The sequence below is a fragment of the Ambystoma mexicanum genome, chromosome 2p (assembly GCF_040938575.1).
Source record: "Ambystoma mexicanum isolate Mex_15411 chromosome 2p, UKY_AmexF1_1, whole genome shotgun sequence".
In the NCBI taxonomy this organism is placed as follows: domain Eukaryota; kingdom Metazoa; phylum Chordata; class Amphibia; order Caudata; family Ambystomatidae; genus Ambystoma; species Ambystoma mexicanum.
The window spans coordinates 87,761,146-87,780,698 of record NC_090923.1 but is presented as its reverse complement, the minus strand read 5'-3'; the positions used below and the strand labels follow the sequence as shown (position 1 = coordinate 87,780,698).

The window sequence follows — 19,553 nt, the reverse complement described above, 5'->3', positions numbered from 1 at the left end:
TGAACCACAGTGTTAAGCAGTTTTGCACAACTGCAACTGCCTGCTGGGGGAACCACAAGCACGGCGCTTAATCGGGCCCAACACACCCGACGAGAAAGGGAAGCCAAACAATGTCTTAAAAGGTATGCTCCTCTCCTAAAGGTAAGTGAACGTGGGCAGATCAACCAGGCTTAGCTTAGGTAGCAGGCTGACACAAAGGTACAATTATTCAACACACCTATCCCTAGAAAATACACCACACTTATATAACGAGAAGTATGATCTCTATCAGTTCAAATAAGTAGTCAGTATTAAATAATAAGCACATTAATTGTGTCCATTCACGCGGGAGGGCTTCATCAATAGCCGTGAACTTACTATCATTGAATGCGAATCGACAATGGCAGCCAACATGGGTTAATGAATACCTTGTTGACAAGGAGTCTGAAGCACCCGCTGTGCGTTAAAACACGCGTCGGTTAGGGAAAGACACCGCTGTGTGCTATAGGTTTCTCTTATAGTGGGATCGCACAAAGCAGGGACTCCACTCAGGGGTGGACTGGCCTATAAGGAAACCTGGAGATTTCCCGGTAGGGGCAGGGGTGGACCGGTAGGTCTCTGCACCCTGGGCAGGGGTGGACTGGCCTATAAGGAAACCTGGAGATTTCCCGGTAGGCCTCTGCACCCTGGGCAGGGGTGGACTGGCCTATAAGGAAACCTGGAGATTTCCCGGTAGGCCTCTGCACCCTGGGCAGGGGTGGACTGGCCTATAAGGAAACCTGGAGATTTCCCGGTAGACCTCTGCACCCTGGGCAGGGGTGGACTGGCCTATAAGGAAACCTGGAGATTTCCCGGTAGGCCTATGCACCCTGGGCCTCTTGTGTGGCATTTCCAATTGTCCCATAGGAGAAGGCTTTGGCTTGCTGAAAAGGTGTAATTTGGGGCCACTTTGAAAATGAATTCCAGGGATTTGCAGGGCCTCTTTTGGTTCCTAGTCCACCCCTGTCTCCACTGCACATCATATTGCTTTTCGGTAGTGGTTTTGGAATGCGGTGTCCAACACGGCCTATGTGATAAACCATTGCTGTAATACTAATGTCAACTATTGTGTCATATGTAAAACGAATGTATCATAATGTTGCAGTCTATTGTGTTTTAAAATTAGTATAACAAGACACTTGCTTGACAAAACCTTAAATTGTGCCGTAGTCCGTAAATGTGAAAAACACGCTTTTGAAATGAATATGAATGAGGCGGTGAGGTTGCCACAAACAGTGGTGCAACCCCATATATTTTTTTGTCGTGGATCAGAGGTCAGTACCTAAACATATAGGCAGTATACAGTTGTTCACTTTGACTACAGAGAACATCAGTATTTTAAAAATGCATTACAAATACATATATTTTTGTAATTTATTTGTTTTGATTCATATTAAAACCTTTACAAAATCACAATACTACATATATTATAATAGTAGTTAAGTACCAAAGTTCCAGCTATTAGTCTAGAGCTCACTAAACCACCTGCAGGTACACAGGAGGAAGTATTCCGGGTTTGGTAAGTACACCCAGAGCCTCTTTGGTATCAATGGGACAAAGTCAATGGGCCAACTGCTTGTTTGGAGGTTCAGTCCATTTTACCCTAAAGTTTTCCATGACAATCAGCCCCAGGGAAGGCCCGAGGAAACCCCAATCAAGATATCGAGAGGTAGGATGAAGTACCAGGAGTCCCAGAGGAAAATGTTTCAGAGTAGGACCACCAATGAAAGTCAAAGAGAAATGTGATTCAGACACGCCCCCAATAATACCTCAATGCTAAAACAGAGGGACCCCTGAGGCAGATCATCTTTTAGGAGCAGCTTCTGGTAGACGGGATTTAACAATTTGCAAAATAATCTATTACCTGCATGATCAGGGGTTTATGGGTCCGGTAACTGCACACCAGTCCAAGCCCAAGATTAACAGCCATGTCTGCCAACGAATGAGTACGAGTTGGCAACTATCACACCCTGGCTCTCCAGGGCACTGATGGTTTTCATTTTAAGGGAAACTGCAGCCACAACATACGTGTGTGCAGGATTTTATTTAAGAGAAATATGACAAACTAAAATGCTGGGCAATAGAAATAGTAGCAGGAACTAGTTCCTTCTCAATTTCTATTGCTCATACAAGCTGGGGGTGGGAGGGGACGGGGAAGGCAGCGGGGCAGTACACAGGAAAAATACAGTGGGGGGGGGGGAGTAGGACAAGCCCGAGAGAGGTGGGACTTTCCCCAGTAGAAGGGGTACTGCAGCAACACAAATTGCAAAAAAGCGGCATGAAAAGGAAAAAAGGGAGTGGGGAAGGGAGGGGGCTGAGGTTCCATCCCAGTTTTGTGCCCCAAAAGCAACAATGCTCCTCCAATAATGCTGCAATACTGATGGTAAGAAACCAATGAGTTTACCATCGAGAAATAACAAAGAATGGCCAGTACTTAACAGTAATAGATCTGAGCTGCTGTGAACGTTCCAAGAAGCAGTCACTTCATGGCTAACAAATGGCCATCTGGCATTAAGGAATGTTGGGATACAAACCTTGGTGCGTTGAAGGTGCAATTCGGTAGGTTAGGTAAGCACCTAAAGGCTTAATAGCAACATAAGACTACTCACTGCTTCCGTGTTTGCTGTGATGCGAATTCCTTTAGCAGAAACGGGGAGATGGGCTGCTTCACTTAGAACATCTGGGAATGGAAGGATGTAGTTGAACAGTAAAATCCATTCGCCCTGCGTAAGAACATGTCAGAAATTAGCCTGGAGCCAGGGGAAAAGATAGCAAATTGCAAGTTCTAGCTTGGCATAAAGGTTATTCACAAGCAGCATCAACACCATCAACACATGCACACGGCATACCATTTCTTACTCGCCAAAAGTCCATTGTCACTCACTAGTGGCAAGTGCAAAAGTTGTGCAAATGTTGTAACTGGTTAGAGAAAAAAACCATTGGGCCTCATTACAACATTGCCGTTCCGGCACCCTTGTTTCCGGAACGGCAAAGTACATGTCTGCTGGGCGGGTGTCCTGCCGGGCGGCCTGTCGCCCGCCCACAGAGTTTCACGGAAGCACCGGCACCGTTGTTACCGGTTACTTGGGGTTAGTGAAGCGGCATGGTAGAGCTGAAGGGCACATTCCTGGTGATTTTATACTTGATCGGCTCTGCCACTAGGGCTACACTAAATTATATTGGTCTCGCCCGATCAAAGGAGTAAAGTCAAATCAAGTTAGTGATCACGCAAAGAATTCAATCTAAAGGGGAGGCTGCCTGACAAATACAGGATATGGGAAACTAAAGTAGAAGTGCCTGGAAGTGCTGTTTGGGATATTTGGACTGCAACCTGTTTGATTCTCCTGTGGAGTCTCCGACGGGCGTCCTCAAGAGGAAGCATCCTCTTTGCCACGCCGCAACACGAAGGACTCTAGCTGCTATTTTTTCAAGTAATATTTACTTAAGACTTGGCCCATTCTTTAAATGTTTTGGACTCGCGCCGGGTCTCTAATGGCCTTGCGCTGACTCACACCAACGCAACGTGACTTCTTTTTTTCTCTTTACTCTGTTGCAGTGTACCAGTGACGCGCTGCCCCGCCCCACCCCTCGCCTCTCCCGACAGCCCATATAACGGAACGGGTACGCGCATCCGCGCGTGCACCCCAGAAGTGCTGTTTGGGCTGTTCGGGCGGCGCTTAGATAAGTAATATTGACCATCTACAAATGGCAAAGTGTAGTTGCTTTTGAGTCTTGAAGTCACGGTGAAGCTTTCGTATGGTGTTTTTTGCTGTACATGCTATGCTTTGTTAAACGGTGCAGATTGACTACTGTTTATGTGAACTTGGCACTTAAAGGCACTGTGACAGGTGTAAGTAGCAAGGGTAGTGATCTACCGTCCTTACTCATCTACTCATTTGTGATCGTGTGGAATTATGGCCAGTAGCTTAAGAAGTGGGAAGGTATGTAAAATAATACCGAAGCCCGTAATTGCTAATGAGGCTGAAATACTGCATGGTCCTAAAATAAATACTATTGGTATTGATAACATTGATGAAATAAATGTGCTTGTAGGTGAGACAGTGAATGTACATGCTATGGTACACGCACCTAGCACGTACGCACAGGGTACAGCCTCATTTCCCCTGAAAGAGATGTATGATGGTGAACGCTCGGTCCAGCATAGTTTTCCGAGCATGCGAGAAGATTAAAAACACATTCAATCTGCAATTATACCTGGGGATATCTTTAACCAGGGCATCTCGGATGATTCAATGCTTGCCCCTATCATAATGGCTGAATTGGGAAAACGTGTTCGTATTTCTTTGGGACCATCTACTCCCGGTAATCCCAGACATGGAGGCATAGAGGAGCTGCACCTCTTTGGAGCTTGATCTGTAGACGTGGATAGTTCCCATATCCCTTCGGTGGGACCTTTTGTCCCCGTTATAGCTCCACTGATTGCATCCATTCCTTCTATTACTAACGATTTGCAAAATTTTGAGGCAAATCAAACCTCAGTCGAAGGTGCAAGAGCCTGCGCCATTCCAGTGGATGCAAAACAGATCATCATTGGCAGCCCACGAAGCATCTCGAATTGCATCTCTGGGCATGTCAAACGCACTTAATGATTTTGAAAATGCAGAACACACATTCCCTGTATTGACAAGGATTTTGAATTTACTAGATAGAAGGTACAAACTGACATTTGGAAATTAGAGAACGGAAACAGACATCCAATGAAACCCACATGAAAATAAGTAAAATAAAGGGAATATCTAATGGGGAATGGCAAAGTTATCTCTACAATGTAACCAAAATCATTCCAGATAGTGAGTGTCTTGTTAATTCAGAGTCCACACAAACACAATAACTCATAGTACACTCGAGAACTGTACAAATCAACTTATCTGAGAAACCATTTGTAGCCTCGAGATCATATGCCAAAGTTTTGGATAAAATGCCGATGTTATCCAAAAGCACACAAGCTGAGTTACCCGGTAGGGTGCCGATAGTCATTGATACAATCAGCACAAAATGAGACATGGTTGAATCTCTGATAACACAGCTAGCATGCAGACTAACACACCCTCTCACTACTTACCCCTTGCATTCTCCACAGATTAATCAAGCTGTCAGTGGTGCATCTATTGATAGCCCTTCTGCCCTCGCCGATTTGATCGAAGAGGAAAAAGAAGGGCCGGGAGGAGAAGAGTCAGGAAGCATGGCACCCTTGTATCCTCCTATTGGCAATAGGGGGTTTACTTCTGGTCCCTATATGTCTCATAGACAAAAAAGCATTCACACTCGCCATTTTAAAAGAAATTCACGGACTAAACAGGAGGTGAAGGTCATCGGAACCAAGGAATCAGGGAGTTCTTCCCTAACTGGCAATTAAGGTAACCAGAAGGGGGATCTATGTGATCACTGCGACGGCCGAAAATGCTGATTTTTTCTTTTTTTTAACCCTTTACACCACATATATATGCGGGGGGAGACCCCCTGGAGACCCCCCCATATTAATATACGCTAAATCCCCACCCACACACACGCACATATATATATATATATATATAGTGTAAGAGAGGGCTAAAAAAATAAAAAGTCTGCATTTTCGGATGTCGCAATTCCCAGGTCGACATTTTTGTACGATTCCCCAGAAGGGTGATGCCTCATGTATTAATCCAGCTTAAGAGGGCATATTAGATCTAGATCAGCTGGATGATGAAAGCAAAAAAGCGCTCCAGATATCCAAAACAAGTATGGTAGCCCCGAAGGATAAGGGTTATAAAACAAAGAAAAAAAGAAAAAAAGAAAAAAAGAAGAAACTGTAACTTTGGAGAATGGCAAAGACTCCACAGAAGATTCTGGCGCACTGACTGATACTGGGGGCAACAAAGTGGTACTGTAACCTCCTTCAGTTGTGCCAATGCTTGTCTAACGCAGTTCCTCCTCCACTGAAGGAAACTGGGACTGTTGCTTATTCCTTGCCCAACACAGAGGTGGAACAGTCAGTCGACAATGAAGCGACTAGGAAGGGTAACCCAAATACCAAGCTCCCATCTATTACTGACGGAATAAGTACACAGGTGAATCATATAGGTCCCCTTCTGGAGCCCCCTTTTACAGTTACCAATGAATTAGACAAGGAAATGGTGAACATAATAGGTTGGCAAAGTGACGAGGATGTAAATGGTAAAAAAAGGATTAACCGCTTGCATCTATTGAAAATTTTCAATCTCATTCCATCCCTAAGAAATTTGAGATCAGAGGATATCGAATGGATCGAACTTCACAACACTAATAACAATAGAATGGTATGCAAGACTCACTCTCTTATAATAACTAAAATGCTGCATGAACACAGCATGGACTTCGAACTTCTAGGGCTAGAACTTTTTCAATTTGAGTCTCACGAGGCGGCAAAAACCTTCCTACAATTCCAACCTCCTAGGTATTCTACTAATGAAGAATCTTCCGTAATAAGTCACGGCCTTAAGGATACAGAAATATCTGCACTCTCCCAAATTACCAACCTGACCGCGGCAATTAAGGATTGGTCATGGTTGATCCCCTTGGTAAAGACTCTAAATGAAGTAAAGCCAACCACAAACTCCTCATAGTAACCATGATTTAGCCTTCTTATACTGGAATACATGTGGGTTTAAAAACATCAATACATGGCTGCATAACTTCACATGCTCAAACTTATATAATCATACTACAGGAATCCATGAATACATGTCACTTTATGGTGAATGGCTTTAGTACGTATGTAGCGAAGGCCAAGCTTGGTAGGGGAGGTTGTCCCTATGGAGGGCTTGCAATTTGTCTTAATACTCTAAATATCAGGTCAAAGCTGGTACAGGATATGGCCAATATATAAGTTATTGAATTTTCGTTTCTTGTTGAATCTCCTGTGACATTTTTTGTAATTGCTATATATTGGAGCCCTCTGAAATTCCCCTTGGGTGCAATGTTGAACAGCTGAATTTAATTCTGGAGGATATCTATTCCCGTCATTCTCAAATTCATATTATCATTGAAGAAGGCTTTAATGCATGTTGCATTGGACATGCTTCTAAGAACCTTAGGTACGCTCCCTCTGTCCATCAACTTCAGGCACAATCTAATGGCGAAAAATGGAGATAGTTTTTGGAAAGTTGGGACATCTATTTACAGGAGTTTTGCTCCAAGGCTTTACCTTATACTTGGTGGCGGGATAAGCAAAACTCCAGAATTGATTATCTAGCTGTTTCACATACCCTTGCTCCATTAGCAACCCCCATATTCACTCTAGGTGTACATTTGGGAGATCATGTAATTATTGATACAACCATTAGGGTGAATGGATCCTTACGTCCGAATGATCCTGTCCTATCATGTGTAGAGATTGAGCATACATTCATATCCATAATATGGAATGATAATCTATGTTGTAAACTAAATAAAATGATTAAAAAGGCAGCCACATGGTCAGGTTCATTACCCCAGGTTTACAGCGACATTAGTATGATTGAGAAGTACTTCACAGAGCTGATAGCAGATATGCTGCTGTGACTAGGCGGATCTTGCCCAATGCAGGGAAATAATTTCTCACACCGCAATAGTGAGATTCACAGACTAAAATGTCTTAAAAATAGACAACCTGTCCTACAACCGCAGAATACCTAATTCTGAAAAGAAATATCTGTAATATATACAACAATAAATGCCGTAATATAAAACGGGGCCTTAAAATCCAAGACAATCAAAATATGGTCTCTTATCTTTGTACGAACAGAAGATCCATATGGGCATGCTGCGACTTGGCTTGGACAAAAGGATAGATGGTCTGGAATCTCCTATATCGGCATCAACATTGACTACCTTTTTTCTAGATAATCAATTACCCTCTAGATTCCGTAATAAGACCCCGTGGTCGGTAAAAGATATAGAATGGGCAATATTAAAGTTGAAATACTCGAAAGCGCCAGGTCCAGATGGGATTCCTGTATGTGTTATGAAACAGGACCCTAGTTATTGGGCCTATATTTGCAAAATAAAATATGATAACATCTTTAGATCACACAGGATACCCACATCATGGAACACTGCGATTGTGGTCCCTATATGGAAAAAAGGTAGATGTTATGATCCAGCGACCTATAGAGCCATTGCATTATTAGATACATCTGAGAAGCTGTTCTCGACTCTTATTCTCAAAGAATTAGAAACCCACATGAAACGTATAAATAGGCGATCACGGTTTCAAGTGGGATTTCGCTGTTCAATGGGTACCCCCTTGAACGCCACGATTCTAGCGCATCTTTTGGCAAAAGCGAGAAATTGTGAACGTGGCCCGATATATATGGCATATTTACACTGTGGTCCAAACTAGCTAACATGGGATTTGATCCTACTCTCCTCCATGTGCTGGTTTTGTGACATGAAAAACTCATGTGCGCGTCCGTATCAACAAACAGGGAACTAGCGGCTACCCTGTTTAATGCGTACTTGTGTGACATGGATAACATATGGCAAGGGAAAGTAATTTATCCTGCTAGGCTTGGTAACTTGAAAATACAATGGTTGGCATTTGCGGACGATATACTACTGTTTGATTTGACGCCATTTGGTTTGCAAAATAAACTGGAACGTTTTGCATCGTATGCGTATTCAAACAATCTGAAAGCAAATCCAGTGAAATCCAATATTATCATATTAGCAACTACAGGAAGAAATTAGTTGCATATAAATGGTCGCTGGATGGTTCTCGAATTGAACGAGCCCCTTCAGTGAAGTATCTTGGATACAATCTATGCAACACTGTGTCAAAAAACATGTGGAAATCAATGATTAAAGATAAGATCAAACCCTTATGTTCGCAAATGAAAATCCTATATAGCAGATACTGCGAATATTCTATGACTCCAATATTCGAGTATTATATTTTGAAAGTTGAGGCTGTGTTTCTTTACGGTCTGGATATGTGCCTTTTGAAAATTGGTCCTCATTTAAATCAGGAACAAGCTTTGAGGTGGAAAAAAACTCATAGGCTCTCAAATTCAGTACAAAGTGCAGTGTTGCGACACAAGCTTGGTTTAATATCGCTTGCAGCTCGTCAGGAGTCTAAACAATGTTTCCAAAATGTTGGACCCAACGCAGAATTCCTTGTACGACAACATTTCCAACATGATGGCAGAAAATCATCCAAACTCCATTAAAAGATATGAGGAAATGTTAGCTCTATTGGACAGCATTAATGTGACGATTGGTGACCTTTGGTTGCGTCCCGCCTATGTAAAAAAAAAAAAAGCTTTTCGAATATGTGTGGGTAGCTACTATTGAGACCATTCCAAAGTATAAACTGTACACTGAAATTGCAGATTTTCTTACCAAACGTACACCATGATCGAGATATCTGGTTCAATTTCCGCGCAAAATGGCCTGTGATACGTATTTACATTAGTCAGTTTGCCACCAATGAAAAAATGCAATTCTGGTGTAAAGAACCCAGAGAGGCGAATTATTGTGTAGGTCGGTTTTGTGCAAACTCTACAAAGAAAGAATCATTAAAACATCTTACAGTGTACTGCGGTTACTTTGATACATATTGACGCGCTAATTTTGGAGAGGCTAATATTAGCTCCACGTTGTGTGGGAGGGAATGGCTGTGGATCCGCTGTATGTGGGGGACAAATGTCACATCGGTTCTAGCCCTGGTACGCCTATTGTACATTATTGAAGTAGAACTACAGCAAAAACTATCTGCATCTAGCTGACCGCTGTGGAAAAGTCCTATAACCTGCATGTCTGACAATCTTTGCAAGTGGAAAAGGGGGAGAAACCTGCTTCATATAAGTGAGTAGGGAATTTTCCGACCATACGTGCTTGAGCAATAAACTTGTTAGGTGCTGAAGAGGCTTACAGATATACATGCAGACTTCAATTGCGTATCGCAAATTCACAAGGAGACCTTCAGACATCTGATATGGTATTAAATAGAGCATAGGAGGATTATGGTTTTTTTAAATTTATTTTTATTTTATTTAAACAGATTGTTTGGTTTCCTTATTTGAAACCTTTAACCTGAGCATGTCCGTTCTTTCATCATGATTCTTCGTTTGGTATACAGTATCTTAGTAGCAGTGCTTGGTAGCATCTTATTAGTCCTGGGTTATGTTGTTGATCTCCTCTGGTTTCTTAAGGATTAAAATCACTAGTTTTATGAGTGCTAATGTCGTTTTCATTTTTTCTCCTTCTACAAGAGTCCTCCACGACTCATCGACATTCCTTGTCGTGTAGCTTCTAAGGATGTCCCCCCCAAGCACTGCTCTCGCTCTTTCCTTAAACCGGTACACTGTAGTATGGGGTGTTTCAGAGATTCTATCTCTCCTTTTTTTTTGCACATTCTGCAGCTTTCCCTGATGTCCAGCCTTCTTTGTAATATTTCTCCTGTTGGTAAAATGTTCAATCTGAATCTCAGGAAAAGGTCTCGGAAGTACCAATTGGGGAATAAAGTCAGATAGCTCAGGATTATGGGTTTTGGTTATTACTTAAAAATGAAATTTCGAGTACACTGTATTTGAATCTCTGTATCTGGGGGGTGAATATTTGATCGATAATCGGATTAACCCGGTGTATACAGTGGATATTGTTTGTATTATATTGTATTGGCATAGTGATGAATAGAATTTGGCAATGCGACAGTTCTAATTATTTCTGTGAAATAGTAGGAATACGATAGGAGATGCTTATTTGTAATAACTGTAAATATGATTCTCAGTTTTTTTTATTGTACATATGAAACTGTAAGAAGTATAGAAAAACTGGTAAATGTAAAAGGTATTGTTGTAAGAGTTTGTTAAACGAACTTAACACAACAAAATATTTTTTTTTAAAAAACACAAAGCCAGAAACAGGATCAACTGGTCACAGATGAACACTCGGAAAGTCCATGGAACCTCAATTCTGTTTTGAGGGACTGTGAGGAGGTGATACAAGGAAATGTTAACTTAACTGACGCAGGGCTCTTCTCCCATGGGATTAGAACACTCACTGACCATTTGGGTTTGGTCAGGGGGCAGAGAGTGACAACTATCACCACTAAAGTAAATCTATCCATTTATTTATGTATAGTTTGCTTGTTAGGCGCTTATACAATAAGAAAATACAGGGCAGGAATGGAGCAAGGGTGGGAGAATACATTAAAAATAATATTTAAGAGCAGCAGGAGGAAAAAGGTAAAGGTTTGTACCTACTATGCCTTGTGAATATTCAGAACATGCAAGTGCAGCAAGGAGAGGCAAGAGGGGGTAAATGCTAAGGAGTCCAAGCTCATGGGTGAGCCACAGATGAAGTGCTAGGAATGTTGAGTGCTACACGGACTGGGGCCGCTGGAGGTGTAAGTGCGAACCTCCGGAGCGGAGGGTGTGCAGATGCAAGTGCTGTGGATAGACAGGAGCTGGGCAGAATTGGTGTTGGAGGTCAGGGCGCCGAGGATGCATAAGGGCCCAGGACACTGATTCAGAAGAACAAGTTACTTACCAAATCTGGTAACGTTCTTTCGATGGGATGTTCCTCCGACGTATTCCATATCTGACAGGTAATGTCCACAGCTGTGCTGCTTTGGAAAATTTTCAGCAGAGGGCGTCCTGCGTCGATCTAGGCCACTGGCGTCATGCAATGACTGACGGAGTTCCTCCATCTGACTATGCCCAGACAAAAGGTCATCAGGGACGTCAGGATGCACAGGCAAGCCCATCTCCTGATCAGACAGTTCATCAACCTCTGACATTTCTTGCAAAGGTTGGAAAAAATCCAATCTAGGAGGAGGAACAGACTTGGGCTCAAAAACAGGCCTCACAGACTTACTGAGAACCTTCCTCAGAGGTTCCACAGCCCTCAGGGGCACATCCGTCTAATCCTCCACAAATGGCATCGAGGGCGCCGAGGGAAATCTGCGTCGACAGAAGCGCCGGCAGCATCGACGACTTCGAGGGCGGAGCACCGAGAGGGTCCTTCGACGGACATGGCGCTGACGACTTCTTCAAGGGCGGAGTAAAGGAAGACAAAGACATTGTTCGAAGAGAAGAATCGAGCGCGCCAAGATTTTCGAAGCAAACACGTTTGTGGAAAAAACCGAACTGAGGCTACGGGCGTCGTACGTCCTATATATAACATCCGGGGACGTCAACCCTCGACAGAGGCCCGCGAGGGACATCGGATCGACGCCATCGACGCAGGATGCCCTCTTCCGAAAATGTTCCGAAGCAGCACAGCTGTGGACATTACCGGTCATAGATATGGAATACGTCGGAGGACACAATCCCCTCGAAACTGTGGGATTAACAGAGGGTAGAAGAAGGGAAGGAGGAGGAAAAGTCTTAAGGAGCTTCTGGAATTTGAGAAGATCCTGCTCAAGGCGCAGGGGGAGAATATTCCACAGGAGGAAGCCCGCTGAGGAAGTGAATGACCCCCCATCCCTCTGTTTAGCAAAACGCTTTGCACACAATGAGTTGGTGCCAGAGGAACGTAGTGGTCTAGAGGGAGAGTATTTAGTGATAAAAAGTTGAAGATCGTGTGGTCCCCGGGCCCAGACAGCCTTGTGGATGATGCAGAGGTATTTGAATTTAATCCGTGCAGCAACCAGGAGCCAGTGAAGACGTTTTAGTGCAGGAGAGATGCAGCCCCTGGGTTTAAGGCCAAGGATAAGTATTGCTGCCCTATTCTGGATTAGCTGGAGGGGATGCAGAGTGGAAGTTTGTAGATTCAGGAGGAGGCTATTGCAGTAGTCAAGCCTAGAGAGAGGCAGGGCTTGGGTAACATTGAGCCTCTGAGGGAAAGTGAGAAAAAGTAAAATCCCTTTGAGAAGGAAGAGCTGAAAGTGGGACTTCTTGGCAATGTCCTGAGTATGAGGGAAGAAGGAGAGAGAGCAGTCAAAGATTACTCCAAGGTTTCTGGCTTCAGTTAAAGGCGCAGGGTGAGAGCCGAAGGAGGAAGGCCAGAGGGAGGGGGAAGAAGGAGGGAGCAGGGGTCCCGATGGGAAGGATCTCAGTTTTACAGGCATTGAGGCCGAGGTCGTTGGAGGTGCACCAGGACTGGATGCCAGATAGGCAGTCAGGGATGATAGAGGGTGCAAGCGGGTCAGCAGGGAGTTTGAAGCCCTGCAGGACACCACAGGTGGAGGGGGAAGTAGGAGAGGAGAAGGTGCCCAGGATGACTTGAGAAGAGCGGTTAGTGACGAAAGAGGTCAGCCAGTCCAGTGTCCGTTCCGAGATAACAAGGGTATGGTGGAGCCTTTGTATCAGGATGGAATGGTTGACTGTGTCAAAGGCAGAGGAGAGATCGAGAAGGATAAGGACAACTGGGGGAATTGGAATCCCGAGATGTAAGCAGTTCTTCACGGGTGTTCAGACGAGCAGTTCCCATGCCTATGGATGCTTGGAATCTAGATTGATGGTTGTGGAGACCACCAACAAGTTCAGTGTGCGAGTTGAGTTGGGGCAAGGCCAGCTTCTCAAGCAGATTCCCCAGGAAGGGGGTGATGGAAATCGGGCGGTAGGTGGCAGGGCAAGTAGGGTCAGAAAATGTTTTTTTCAGGAGTGGGCGCACAAGGGAGTGCTTGAGGGGGAAGGGGAAAGATACAGTGACAAAAGAATGATTGCAGAAATCAGCGAGAGCAAGGGCAAGAGAGCCGATGTTATTCTTGATGTCCTGGATGAGCAAGGGGAGACTTGTTTAGAAGAGACCTTCATGGATCGGACAACTCTGGTAACTTCTTTAACTTCTTCAGGTGTGACAGGGGAGAGGAAGGAGGAAGAAGGGGGAGGAAGGGAGGGAACGGGGGAATGGAGGTGAGGGGGTGTGGGAAGGGTTGTGAGGGAGTGTAGAGAGGGTGGTCAGGATGTCCTAGTTTTGGTGGCAAAGTATGAGGCCAGTGCATTGCAGAGGGCCTGGGAAGGAGAAGGGGAGGAGGAGACTGCGGAAGGGTTTGCTAGTTCCCTGCAGATCTTGAAAAGTTCAGCCATGTTATTGGATGCGCTGGAGATACGTGCCTGTATGTGGGCTCTTTTCTTTGCACGGATGGCGAGTCTGTAATGCCTTTGGAGCAGGCCAGTTTGTCAGAGGATGAGCCTGAGGTTAGCCACTTCCGTTCTGCTTGCCTGCACTTTCGTTTCAGGGCTGCAAGTTTGGTGTTGTACCAGGTATTACGTTTAGAGGCAGGTTTCAGAGGGATCCTCGTGACTGGGGCAAGATGTCAAGAGTATTGGTGATGGAAAGATGGAGGTTGCTGAGGGTAGAGTCAGAGGTGGGGGGTGAAGGCGAAGGCAAATGCAGTCACTCGTTTCAACTGGCGGATGTTAGTGAACGAGGTTGGTGGGACTTCTTTTGGGGGGGGGCGGCGCTCAGGTGGAGTGGAGAAAATGGTCGGACCAGGAGAGAGGGGTGACCTGAGGGGGGGAGGTCAGAGTGTATGAGGGCATCCAGAGTGTGTCCAGCTGAGTGGTTTGGCCTGGAGGGGAGAATGGAGAGGGAATGCGACCTGCAGAGGTCAGTGAATAAGAGTGGATGCAGAGCCAGGGGAGTACAGTTGAATGATGAAATCACCCAGGATGAACAGGCTAAAGGTGGATGAAAGTAAGGAAGATCAGAAGCCAGCCCATTCAGAGGGGAATAGGGTGGTGGCACCAGGAGGCCGGTAAATGGTAGCAAAGGTCAGGGTGGACTTGGGAGAGATGACCAACTTGTGAACCAGGTTTCAAAGGAGGAATAGGGCTGGGTAGGCAAGATGAAAGCAGTAACCCACTCAGGGAAGATTAAGGTAACTACCGCAGCGCTGAGGTTGAGGCTTGGAGATGATCCTGAAGCAGTCAGGGAGGAGGGAGTCAAAAGCAGTGACTGAGCTGGCATTGAACCAAGTCTCGGTAAGAGCGAGAATGTCAATGTCTTCAAGAAGGAGACATTGACATCTGTCAGAGGAGTGTTTGTTGGTTGAGCGGGCATTAAGTCGCCAGTTGGAGGAGGTCTGTGCCTTTGAAGGTTTTCTGAGGTGGAGTACAAGGGCGTGGTAGACCATTCAAAGAAGGGAGAGAGAGAGTGCGAGTAGAAGGGTGAGATGCAGGCGAAGGAAGGAAGTTAATGATAGAATGTAGGATCCGGTTAAAGAGAAGGAGGTTGGGTTGCGGACCCCGAACCAGGATGGTGCCAGTGTGATAGACATTAACAAAGCAGACTGAGGATGAGAAAACGGCCAAGAGGCCTTCCTAATTGGTGCCACCGTTAATGGAAGAGCATGTGGAAGGGAGAGAGTAGGGGTCCATAGATCTGGAGAGGGGACAGAGAAGAGGATATCAGTGAAAACCTATCTAGAGGAAGCTCTGACATAGGTGTCTGCAATGGGAAGTCCAGGGTGTGCACTCAAGATGTCTTTTTGTGCTGTTTCCTACCGGACCTTGAGAGAGAGAGGAGAGTGGGGATAGGTGATAGTGTAACAGTTAGAGAATATAGGAGAAAAGGAGAGAGCCATAGGTCGGCAGAGGTTTAGACAAGGAATGAAGGAGGAGTGGCTGCACAGCACAGTTCTAGCTAAACTCACCAGGAGGCCTAGTAGATGAAGTCAGAAAAGAATAAATGCAAACCAGAGGAATATAATTATATCAGAAGTGGTACAGAAATGTATGAACTATATACACCTAAATTCGATTTTAAAATAGAGGCAACAAGAATAGTGCAATGCAATGCAGATGGTGCACAGATGCAAGGTTAAACACACCTAAATTCGATTTTAAAATGGAGGCAATGATGCAGACATTGCAAATAAACAAATACTGTGATGCAAAATATAAAGAGCACAATAATCCTGTGAAAATGAAGGAGATAAAAAAATAACCTACAAATACAAAACCCATCTCTCACTCCACCAATAGTATTGTGCTAATGGATACAATGTCACGCCCAATGATGGCAACCTCCTGCTGTAAAGCGCTGCGTTGCGCTGCTCTGGAGCTAGGTGCACACTAGAAGTGAGAAAATAAAATTGGCTAAAGTACAATAAGCACAAGTACAATAAGCAATCTTGTGCTAAGGAAAATGGAGAGGGATGCTCCAAACGTTATACACCAATCACAAGGAAAATGTTGGTCTCTTATGAATAAACTATGCTATTGGTGAAATTGCACAAATAAATCACATTGATAAAGGATATTAGGTTGCATATACTAAATCTTCACATGCTCAGCAGGAGAAATGCCATTAAAAGCTGCAGATTTGACAAATTATGAGTGTAAGGAACAAGTTACTTACCTGTAACTGTTGTTCTCCAGCATGGGTCTGGCATGGATTCACATGCTCATGAATATTCCCCGTCGTCAGGCTGGGAATCCTCGGTAAAGAAAAATCAGTATCAGTTTCGTTTCTGATCTGTCTTTCGTAGTAGTAACCAATCACTGATATCTGCGTCATACTGACCACAGCCAATGACTGCCAACTCCCCAAGACCCGCCTCTGGCAGCCATCTTCAGATTTGGTAGCACGTGAAGTGGCAGTATGACCAAGTGAAGAGCCGCAGAGGGGTAGGCGGGAGGGTTCGCATGTGAATCCATGCCAGACCCATGCTGGAGAACAACAGTTACAGGTAAGTAACTTGTTCCTTCTCCAGCATGGGGTCTGCATGGATTCACATGCTCGTGAATAAAAGAATACATAGCAGTACACACATGCACAACCACGGGAGGTGGCAACAGGCTCAACATTAAGCAATACAACAACTCAACATTAAGCATCTCTTACCTTCTCACCAGGCTCACCTTAGGCGAACAGGTTGCGCAGCACTGCTTGGCCGACTCTGGACTCCTCCCTGGAATCCCGGTCGACGCAGTAGAATTTCGTGAAGGTGTGCGTCGACCTCCACGTAGCAGCCTTGCCGATGTCCAGCAGGGGCACACCAGATAGGAACGCTGTGGTAGCTGCGATCGCTCTGGTTGAATGGGCTCTCGGACGGCCGGGCAGCGGTCGGTTTGCCAACCGATGACAGTACATGATACAGCCGGAGAGCCATCTGGAAATGGAAGCCTTTGAGAGAGCCTTCCCCTGATTGACAGGTCCAAAGTTCACAAAAAGTTGTGACGTCTTCCGAAAACTCTTCGTGCGGTCCGCGTAGAACTTCAGCGCTCTAGCCACATCCAGCGATTGCAAAGAAAACAGGCAACGCCAAGGGTTCGTTGAGGTGGAAATCCGACGGCACCTTGGGCATGAAGGAGGGGTGCGTCCTGAGCACTACACTTGTGTCGTGAAAAGTCAAGTACGGGGGCTTGCAGGAAAGGGCCTGGATCTCTCCCACCCGTCGTGCGGAGGTGATGGCCACAAGAAACGCTGTTTTCCACGACAAGAACTTCAACGGAGCTGAGTGCAGAGGCTCGAACGGAGGTCCCATGAGCTTGGTCAGCACCACGTTGAGCTCCCACGCCGGGGCCGGAGCCTTCACTGGCGCGAACAATCTGAACAGTCCCTTCATGAATTCTTTCACCAGACGATGAGACCACAAAGACGTCCGTCCCGTGGTTCTCGTGTATCGGGAGATCGCAGCGAGATGAATCTAGATGGAAGCGTGCGCCAGTCCAGCCTTGGCCAGCGTCAGTAGGTACGGCAGTACTTGAGACGTAATCCGTAGAGGGTTAATTTCTGTGCGTGGCACCAGACAGAGAACCTCTTCCATTTGTGTCCGTAGCATTTAAGAGTTGAGGACGCCCTGGCCTTTGCAAGAACCTCTCTGCAGTCAGTCGGTATGTCGTAACCTCCAAACTCTAACGCTGCAGGAGCCAGGCCTGCAAGTTCAGCGACTTCGGGTCGTGATGGAGGATGGCGCCTCCTTCCCTGGAGAGAAGATCCGCGTCCACTGGCAGCTTGATTGACGGGGACGCTTACAAGTCCAGAAGGTCCGGGAACCATATCTGCCTCGGCCACGCAGGTGTGACGGGGATCATCCTGCACCGTGACCTCTTGAGCTGGTTGATGACCCGGATCAGCAACGGCAATGGAGGGAACGCGTATAGAAACAGGCCCTCCCAGGGGAACGAAAAAGCATCGCCCATGCTCCTCGGCTGGGGAAACCTGCTGGCGAACCTCCGGCACTTGGAGTTCGTCGCCGTCGCGAACAGATCGATCTGGGGTGTGCCCCACCGTCGGAAGAGGCGGTCCACTAGATCCTGTCGTAGTTCCCACTCGTGGCACAAGCGCAGCTCTCTGCTGAGCGAGTCGGCGATGGCGTTTTTTATTCCTGCCAGATGAAATGGCACCAGAAACATCCCTTGGGCTCGGCCCAATGCCACAGATCCTGCGCCTCCTTGGACAGGGCTAGGGATCTGGTACCGCCCTGCTTCCTGATGTAGAACATGGTGGTGGTGTTGTCGGTGAAGATCCTCACCACCTTGCCCTTGAGGGACGGAAGAAAGGACCTGAGGGCCCAAAACACTGCACGGAGCTCCAGGACGTTGATATGGAGGGACTTCTCCGTCGGAAGCCAAAGGCCTCTCGCGTGCAGATTTTCGGTGTGCGCTCCCCACCCTTCCAGGGAGGCATCCGTGGTCACTGTCTTCTGGTGGCCCAGGGTCTGGAAGTCCATTCCCGCTGTCAGATGTGCGCGGGTGCCCCACCACCGGATCGCTCGTCGGAAGCTCTCGTCGAGTGATCCTGTCCTCGAAGCTGCCCGTCGTCTGGATCCAGCGAGCGTCCAGGAACTCCTGTAACGGGCGCATCCGAAGCCTGCACAGGCGGATGTGATAAATGCAAGAAGACATCATTCCAAGGAGGGATTTGATGGACCTCACCCTGGCCACGTCCGCAACCAGCATCCGCTGCACCTTGCCCAAGATGGCCCTCGTCCTTTCCTCCGACAGAGAGGCCAGAAGCGCCACTGTGTCGAGTTTCGCTCCCAGAAACAGTGCGTCCTGCGCGGGCACCAGGTGGGACTTGGCGTACGTTATGGAGAATCCCAGGTCCATGAGTAGTTGGACGGTCCTCGCCGTGTGCTCCGCGGCGAGCACCCTTGTCTTTGCTCGGATGAGCCAGTCGTCCAGGTAGGGGTAGACGTGGATCCCCTCCAGGCGCAGCCACGCCGCCACCGGTGCGAGGCACTTGGTGAACACCCTGGGTGCCGACCTCAATCCGAAGGGAAGGACTCTGAACTGGTAGTGACGCCCTTGGACCACGAATCTGAGAAACTTTCGGTGTCCCTTTAGGATGGGGATATGGAAGTAAGCATCCTCCAAATCCAACGACGACAGGAAATCCCCCTTCTCCAGCTGACCCAGGATGTGCTGGAGGGTGACCATCCGGAACTTCTGTGCCTTGATGAATTTGTTCAGTCGTCGTAGGTCCAGGATGGGACGCCATCCTCCTGTCTTCTTCACGAGGAAGTATCTTGAGTAAACTCCGGAGCCCCGAAACCTCTTTGGGACGAGCTCGATGGCGCCTTTCTTGAGCATCGCCTTTACCTCCAAGAGAAGTTGAGGGACGTGATGTTCCTTCCTGGCCACGGGGGGGACGCGCGGGCACTTCTTTAGAAACTCAAGCGC

At 46.5% G+C, this 19,553-nt stretch overlaps 1 protein-coding gene across 2 annotated transcripts in view; it reads right to left on the bottom strand.

Moving 5' to 3' along the window:
• DALRD3 (DALR anticodon binding domain containing 3) overlaps positions 1-19,553 on the bottom strand; it is a 321,275-nt gene that overhangs the window by 36,638 nt on the left and 265,084 nt on the right. For both annotated transcript variants that reach the window (XM_069643313.1, XM_069643314.1), the window contains one exon: positions 2,628-2,741. In XM_069643313.1, the coding sequence (XP_069499414.1) occupies positions 2,628-2,741 (114 nt within the window). The remainder of the gene's footprint in view (positions 1-2,627; positions 2,742-19,553) is intronic.